Consider the following 8,101-nt stretch of genomic DNA (forward strand, 5'->3'; position numbering starts at 1 on the left):
AGATGGGAAAGAAAAAATTTCATCATCATCAACTGATTGTGATAATTATGACTGATAGTATTGTAGCAAAGTAATACAGAGGAGAGTGTATCAAAGTTAAATAAATCGAAAACAGTGTTTACAAAAAATAACAAGAGAATGAAATTCTCCTTGAAAAATCTGATAAAATTGGTCAAAAAATACATATAAGAAAGGTTTCCATCATGTACATCTCCTACAACAAAACTACCAACGGATGACGCAGTTGAGTTGCAAAATACCCAGTACCGCCACTACAACCAATTATTGCACTAAACAGCTACTCATCAAACTCAACAATTCACTTGTAAATTTCACTCGTTCTTGCCATTACCAAGATGCTCTCCATCTCTTCGTCCAACTTCACTCTTCCCATGATCTTAAACCTGATATCTACACTCTCTCCACAACCCTCACTGCGTGCGCAAATCTCCGCAAGTCCACCTTCGGTAACCAACTCCATGCCTACACTATACGTACCGGCCACAAATTATGTTCTCACGTGGCAAATTCAATCCTTTCGCTCTATAAAAACACGCAAGATTTTGTTTCAGTTAAAAGGGTCTTTAGTGAAATAGAGAACCCAGATGTTTATTCTTGGACGACGTTGTTGTCGGCTTGTACTAAGATGGGTCATGTTGGTTATGCTTGTGAACTGTTTGATAAAATGCCTAGTAGAGAATTGGCGGTTTATAATGCGATGATAAATGGGTGTGTGGAAAACGGGCATGAAGATATTGGTATTAGTTTGTTTGGAGAAATGCATAAATTGGGCATTAGGCAAGATAAATATAGTTTGGGTAGTGTGTTGAGTGTGTGTGATATAGGATTAGTTGAACTTGGGAGGCAGTTGCATTCGTTGGTGATTAAAACTGGGTTTTTGGTTACAGTTTCTGTGGTCAATGCGTTGATTACTATGTACTTTAACTGTGGAATTGTTGCGGATGCGAGTATGGTTTTTGAAGAAGCGAAAAAATTTGCGTGTGATAATATTAGTTTTAATGTGATGATGGGTGGTTTGGTGAGTTTAGGAAAAGTTGAAGAGGCTTTGATGATGTTCAGAAAGATGCTACAGGCTTCTTATAGGCCCAGTAAACTGACGTTTGTGAGTGTAATGAGTGCATGTTTTTGTGTCGGAGTAGGGAGCCAAGTGCATGCTCAAGCCATTAAGAATGGTTTTGAGGCATTAACTTCTGTGAGCAATGCAGCAATAACCATGTATTCCACCTGTGGGGATTTAGATGCAGCTCAGATGGTTTTTCAGAGCTTGGAAGAGAAAGATCTTGTCTCATGGAATACTATGATATCAAGCTATGCTCAAAGGAACCTGGGTAGAATGGCAATCTCGGCCTATCTGAAAATGGAGAGGGTAGCGGTCAAATCAGATGAGTTTACTTTTGGAAGTCTGTTGGCGAGCTCAGAGTTTGAAGAAATCGTAGAGATGATTCATGCCCTTGTATTTAGAAATGGGATCATCTCAAATATCCAAGTTTCTAACGCATTGATTTCTGCATACTCAAAGCATGAGCAAATAAAGCATGCCTATCAAATATTTCATGACATGTCTTATAGAAATTTGGTAACCTGGAATACTATCATTTCTGGGTTCCTGTTAAATTCTTTTCCAGTGCAAGGGTTAGAGCAATTTTGCAAATTACTGATGTCAGATGCAAGGCCAGATGTGTATACCCTCACCATTGTTTTGAGTATTTGTGCTAGCCTTTCATCCTTAAGACATGGAAAACAGGTTCACGGTTACATCTTGAGATACAATCTTTTCTCAAAGACCTCTTTAGGTAATGCTCTGATTTCAATGTATACAAAATGTGGGAATCTGAATTGTTCTGTGAGAGTGTTTAATGAGATGATTGAAAAGGATACTGTCTCTTGGAATGCCCTAATCTCTGCATATGCACAGCATGGAGAAGGAAAGGAAGCTATCAGTTGTTTTGAGGCAATGCAAGATGCAGTTGGCCTTATACCTGACCATGCCACCTTTACTGCTGTTCTTTCTGCTTGCAGCCATGCAGGTTTAGTTGATGATGGCACTAGGATATTCAACTGCATGGTGAACTACTATGGCTTTGTTCCTGCAGAAGATCATCTATCTTGTATGCTTGACCTTCTTGGAAGAGCAGGGTATCTTGATGAGGCTGAGAGACTAATAAATAAGGATATTCAAGTGCCTTCTAGTGTCTGGTGGGCATTATTCAGTGCTTGTGCAGCTCACGGTAATTTAAGACTGGGAAGAATCATTGCTGGCTTTCTCCTTGAAAATGAACAAAATAATCCATCACTTTACGTACTTTTAGCAAATATATATGCAGCTTCAGGTTTATGGGAAGAAGCTGCGAATATAAGGGAACTGTCAAAGAGAACAGGGGTGATGAAGCAACCTGGTTGCAGCTGGATTGGGTCATAAAACCATGCAAGCTCGAATCCTGATATACTGAAAGTTAAAGATGCAAGTATCAGACTGACAATAAACATAGTCCAACATGAAATGGGAACTGAGAATTCAACAAATGACGTGTTGTATGCTTCCCTAGCTCTGGAATGGTAAAGCCTAATGGATTGATGCACAAGCCGAAGTTATCGTTGAGAACATATTGTGGGGATTTAAATCCATTCTAAAGACAGCTTGAGAAGAATGTTGTAGTCATTTAGGAGCACTAGTTATTTGGCATATTTGAGAGAGCCACCAAGATAAATAACTACTTGCAAATGTCAACCATTTTGAACAGAGCTAAGTAGTGAAATCCTTGATAAGGTTTTTTCCTGACCGTGTCAGGTCATGAGAAAGAAGTAAGCAGTTCTCTATGACTCTATCCCTACCACTTTCATAAAGATATAGGTGATGTTGAACAGTTGGTTTATATGAGGAAGGTTTCGTGTATCAAAATTCGTGGATTTAGTATACTGTAAAAAAAAAATATATAGAATGAAAGTCCACTTCCCAAAGTCATTATTACATTAAGTGTACTAATAGTGGCTGCCCTTATAATCCATCAATGCAGATTGCACAATGAACTCCAGGTGCGGATCATGGTTCACGTCATGTCAGTTGATCGCATCTTCATCATTATCATCTTCTACTACACAAGCAATACACTGAACCACGACATCAGAGTAGTTGCATGACTACCAAAACAAACTAGCAGTTACATGACCACTAAACCACCAAGCACGATTGGGCCCAGGCCAGTGATTATCTATCTGATTCTATAATTCTTCTATTTTTATACAATCTGTTGACCCACCAGCCAGCTTATCTACTTTTTTCTCTGAAATGGCATGGAGGCCAATAAGTTGGTGCCAGATAAGAGCTCTCTGTGATTAATTTTGGCGGTCATTTTTGTATACAGGAGTTGGGTATGAGATTTTATTGGATAGTTACTTTGTTTGCACCGGCAAATGACTTGTTTCTTCGTTATTCTTCTTTATAGGCAATCTGAATTGAGTCACATGTTATGTTTACGCAAGGAAACCATAGAAAAGCATTTAACAATCCAGGCACATTTCAAGATAGGGGTGTGGTCATCTCTTGGATTTTACCACAGAGTAGACACTATCCCCAGCGACAGCACAATCACTGATGAACTAGAAGCATTTAGGATATTTCATTGCTACATCTAGCAAAAATAATGATTGAATTCGCATTACACTTGTAAGATTTGAAAAGGTATTCTCGTGGACAGAACAGACTCCTTGAAAAATATAAATTCAATATAAAAGTTGTTCACCATCAAAAAGTCTGGGAGGCGTTCTAAACACCTGTTCTTAAGAATATCATCTAATATCATACAATTACAGAATTGTTTCTAGCCAAATAAATCCAATGTCTTTCTTTAGTGGAACAGTTTGCATAGATTACTGCCATCTAATATTTGATATATCAATCAACAGGAGGAGCTCTGTAAACAGCTGGAACAGTGGCAGGGAAAAACATTTGCCTCACTCCTTCTGCCTTGATTATGGGGAAAATAATACTTGATGCACCCTGTAAAAGGAAAAATTGTTGTAAGAATTGAAAAATCCCAAATGCGATAACCCATACTTGCTTTAATCATCAATTATAAAAGATGGAAATGCATACCGAAATTAATCTAGCTCCAATCCAAATGCGCTCAGGCGAAGGAAATGGTGCTAGCAAGCGACCAACACCAAAAATTGCCACAGCAAAGAAGTGGAGAACTAAACTCAAAGGGCGAGGGTTTAGACCAGAAAGCAAAGCCACTGGTCCATTCGAAAAAACACCTCCAAGGCTTAAATAGTCAAAACATGCTTGGCGCATTTCCTTCCTTGCTTGGTCAGGGGAAGAAGAAAAAACCTTGTACAGGGCACCTGCCAGAGTATTTATTGTTGAAGCCACGGGCTGCAAGGAAAAAACAAACTGTAAGCCTAAAACAGGTACATTCCCATTTTTCTACAGCTGTAATGATAAAAATGAATAAATAAAAGTAGTATACTAATTAAGCTTACTTTACGTAAGGTGTAAAAGGATTCAAGATATCTGCTCAGGGCAGCTGCATCACGAAAGTCTTGCAAGGGCTTAAGAAGATTCCGAAGCACAACAATATCAGATAATGCCACAGTCATTCCACCACCTGTTAAAGGATGACGCATGTTGAAAGCATCACCCATTAGAAGAGCTCCAGGAGTAGGCTGAGGATCAGCTGGCATGCTTCTATTTGGCATAGTTCTAATACTGCCTTTGTCAACTGCGTTAACAAAGGCATCACGAATCTCAGGAGGAACCTGAAACAGCCACTCTCCAATTAAATCAAGGCAAAACAAAGTGTAAAACAAGGACAGAATATAAAACTAATCCCAACACGAAAAGGTCAATCCTTGTATCTTTAATAATCCTAAAACATGTACTTCAATCACAGATACCTGTGGTGCTACCATGGTCTTCAAATATTTGGCCATTTCACCATTACCAATGGAAGGCAATTTTTGACCTGGTACATCAACCAAGCATCGAATCTCTGTACTACTGATTGGATAAAATAATATGGGGGAAGGATCTGCTAGAATGACATGCCCATGGTTTTCGAAAGGAAGTTGACAGTTCTCTAACACTAGACCCACAAAACAAGAGGGCACATCAACCTGTCAAATAGTTAAACTGATACAATTAGCTTCTCAGTACAAAAGAATAAAGCAAGAGAAGAACATGACACAGTGAAGAGTAAACTTATTATCAAGACAGACAATAAATTTTCTAGCGTCCTGAATTAACAGATACTCTCACTAAAACTATCTTGAATACTGTGACTAATTTACATATGATACAAGAGAACTTAAAGGTTATAAGATGCAACTTCACCTTTGGTTTGCAAAGAGAACGACGCAGATTTGAGAAGCAACCGTCACACACAATTGTAAGAGGAGCATATGCTCTAAGTTCTTGACTATTCTTAGTTTTGTACTGAACCCCTTTTATTGTGCCATTTTCTTCAAGCAGGGATGTCACTGTTCCTTGCTCTAGTCGTACGCTAATTTGAATTGAACAAAAAATGATGCAAGGAGATTAATAACCATCAACTTTGATGCAACACTTAAATAGTGAAGTGCATGAAATATAGAAAATTCATGCTGAACTAAACCCTAAGTATCAAGGAACCAAAAAGCAACAAGTTAAATAATGCAATCAGTCAAGCCAAAGAGATAGGGGAAGATACTTGGGAAGAGTAGCAGCTTTTTCTCTCATCCTCTGGATAAAACGCCCATTGTGGAAGCTCCTCCCAGCAACATCAGCATGAAACTTTTCCAATGGATATGACAATTTGGCACTTTTCCCATCCTTGAAGAGAGCATATCCCAGCACTCTCTGGGCATCAATTTCTTCTACACAATCTGTAGTTAAAAAACACAATATATTTACAGTTGGAGAAAATATAAGATAACTACGTGCAAAAAGTAGTCATAAAGAGAACTAGTCCTTAACCACACAGAGTGTTGTTTACAACAACAACAATTGAAAGTCTTGAAGATTTCATCTCTCTGAAATGCAAAGTAAAAGATATAGATTGCAGCTCTGGCGCATACCTTCAAGGCCTAATTCAATTAGTTTCAGGTATCCCCCAGGCTGAAGCAATTCACCAACAATTCTGTCAGGCTCTGTCAAATCTCTTTCTATAACATGAACCCGTTTTCCATCCTGCAGTTAGTTAAAGTCAAGACTTCAGAATAAGACTTTGCAGAAAACAAGTGAATAACAACAGACATATTTCTGGAGTTCAAAGTGTCTCTTCAACATTTTGTAACTCTTAAATTAGGATTTCTCTGTATCCATTTAGGAGTAGTGATATGTACCTTATAATATACAAATCTCTTTGTAGTTAAACTTAAGAGTAATAAATTTACATGGACAAAGTACATCAATTAAAATTAGATTGAATGTAAATCACATATGTAAAACTTATTGAAGCAAGCAATAACAGTAAGTGTACATCTTAAACTTTCTGGGGGAAGTCAATTGCCTTTATACTATTCACCCCTTAGAATTTCTTCACTATGCTAGCAATCAAACCATGAAACCAAAGAATCAGAAATGACCAACAAAAGTCAGCATGTTCATCTTTGAAGTTCTTGTTTAAGCTTTACAACCAAAAACCAATTTTGTTCGTGTCATCAGATTCTATTCATCATCAGAAAATTCTATAAAGTGACTCTAATCTCTAGTAACAACCAAGTAACCTTTAAGCCCACTTCAGCCAATCCAAACACCTTTACATGGCAATTGCTTTATCAAACTCTTAACACAATCACCAACCAAAAGAGAAAAAAATTTCACTAATAAAAAAATAACCCACACCAAAAATGTGAACCAAATCCTGGTGTAGCTTACGTAGACAAAAATATGTAGATAAATGAAGTATGAAATTCATCAAATAGTTGGTACTAAAAACAATAAAACGAAGAAACTTCCAAATACCCTATAGAGCTTGGTAAATTCAATATTTAGAGCAACGGGAAATTAAAAATAAACAAATATAATAACAATAATGTAAAAGAAATTACCTTGCCGAGGGTATGAGCCAAGGCTGCGCCAGCAACGCCTGCACCGACAATGATGACGTCAGTGCCGTCCGGCGAGGAGTAATCTCCGTTGCCGACAGCGCTATGAACAATGTCGTTCCCGATCTTGTACGTTCCGGCATCCTTTTTCGTCGTCTTCTTACCGTTACGGCGCAAAAGAAAGAGAAGAAGAAACCCAGCGAGAGAAGCAAAGAAAGTGGCAATAATGTACTGATCAACAGCCACCATCTCCTTCTTCTTCTTCAAAATACCAAAACAATGAGACCAAGAAGTCGAAGCAAGAAAAATCGACGGCTGCTGTGGATTGACAGTCAGTCTATGGAGGTCTCTAGAAGAAATGCAGGTGGAAGTATTGTGTGTAGAAGATGTAGCGTTGGGTTTTTTTTGTGGTGTGGACAAATTGATGAGCGATCTTGTAGGAGAAATAGGCTTTTTATAGAGAGTAGTTGTGATGGTAAAAAACATGGCAGTTGAATTAAAATAAATTTAAAGACTCGGGCTTGACTCGACTCGACTCAACTCAACTCAACTCATCTCAACTCATTTCAAAGTTATTAACTTACTGGATTTCTGGTTTTTCTTTTGATTTGAATTGAATTATAAAAGAATCTGTTACGGAACAAAACAACGTTAAAAAGAAAGTAAGGTTACTTGTGACTTGTCTTGCCCACACATTAAGGAAAAGGACAAAACCAAATTACTTAAAACAACAGCGTTTGATCAGAAACGTTGTCATAATTGGGGGTAAAATAGTCATTTGTTACGTAATGTAAAGTACACAATGTTTTGGCGGGTTACATAATTTTTTACTCAAATTTTATTTTTATTATTATGATGATAGTCTAGTCTTGGCATCATAATTAGCATGAGAAAATTTTCATATTACACGCAAGTTAAGCAATTATATAATAATAGGTCTTGTGTTTGATGTTAAATTCTTTTATGTTGTCATTATGGTGTTAAATTTTTAAAATGCGGTAATTATTATAACCATATAATATGAGTTTAATTATTAAAACGCGTTGAATTACTAAAA

The 8,101-nt window shown here is 37.4% G+C and overlaps 2 protein-coding genes across 2 annotated transcripts; one reads left to right on the forward strand and one right to left on the reverse strand.

Annotated features, from left to right (window-relative positions):
* The first annotated feature begins 235 nt into the window (after positions 1 to 235).
* Positions 236 to 3,459, forward strand: LOC116106812 (pentatricopeptide repeat-containing protein At3g49740-like). Its single transcript, XM_031393127.1, has 2 exons — positions 236 to 2,249; positions 2,346 to 3,459. Exons 1-2 carry the CDS (start codon positions 236 to 238, stop codon positions 2,438 to 2,440), a joined length of 2,109 nt encoding a protein of 702 aa, XP_031248987.1. The 3' UTR covers positions 2,441 to 3,459.
* Positions 3,460 to 3,720: 261 nt separating this feature from the next.
* Positions 3,721 to 7,579, reverse strand: LOC116106813 (squalene epoxidase 3-like). The gene is made up of 8 exons (XM_031393128.1): positions 7,048 to 7,579; positions 6,073 to 6,184; positions 5,706 to 5,880; positions 5,351 to 5,519; positions 4,915 to 5,133; positions 4,501 to 4,776; positions 4,115 to 4,393; positions 3,721 to 4,018 (listed from the first exon to the last, which is right to left on the reverse strand). The coding sequence occupies exons 1-8, from the start codon at positions 7,528 to 7,530 to the stop codon at positions 3,914 to 3,916; spliced, it is 1,818 nt and encodes a 605-aa protein (XP_031248988.1). The 5' UTR covers positions 7,531 to 7,579; the 3' UTR covers positions 3,721 to 3,913.
* Positions 7,580 to 8,101: the final 522 nt, after the last annotated feature.

The sequence above is a fragment of the Pistacia vera genome, unplaced genomic scaffold, assembly GCF_008641045.1.
Source record: "Pistacia vera cultivar Batoury unplaced genomic scaffold, PisVer_v2 Contig523, whole genome shotgun sequence".
NCBI lineage: Eukaryota > Viridiplantae > Streptophyta > Magnoliopsida > Sapindales > Anacardiaceae > Pistacia > Pistacia vera.

What these genes read in the sequence shown, in the direction of transcription:
- LOC116106812 (XM_031393127.1), top strand. Translation starts at nt 236, where the DNA reads ATGACGCAGTTGAGTTGCAAAATACCCAGTACCGCCACTACAACCAAT. An exon ending in CAGTGCTTGTGCAGCTCACG is followed by an intron (nt 2,250 to 2,345) that starts GTAATTTAAGAC and finishes ATATATATGCAG; the next exon opens with CTTCAGGTTTATGGGAAGAA.
- LOC116106813 (XM_031393128.1), bottom strand. Translation starts at nt 7,530, where the DNA reads ATGTTTTTTACCATCACAACTACTCTCTATAAAAAGCCTATTTCTCCT. An exon ending in GTTCTCTTTGCAAACCAAAG is followed by an intron (nt 5,134 to 5,350) that starts GTGAAGTTGCAT and finishes ACTATTTGACAG; the next exon opens with GTTGATGTGCCCTCTTGTTT. An exon ending in TTGGAGCTAGATTAATTTCG is followed by an intron (nt 4,019 to 4,114) that starts GTATGCATTTCC and finishes TTCCTTTTACAG; the next exon opens with GGTGCATCAAGTATTATTTT.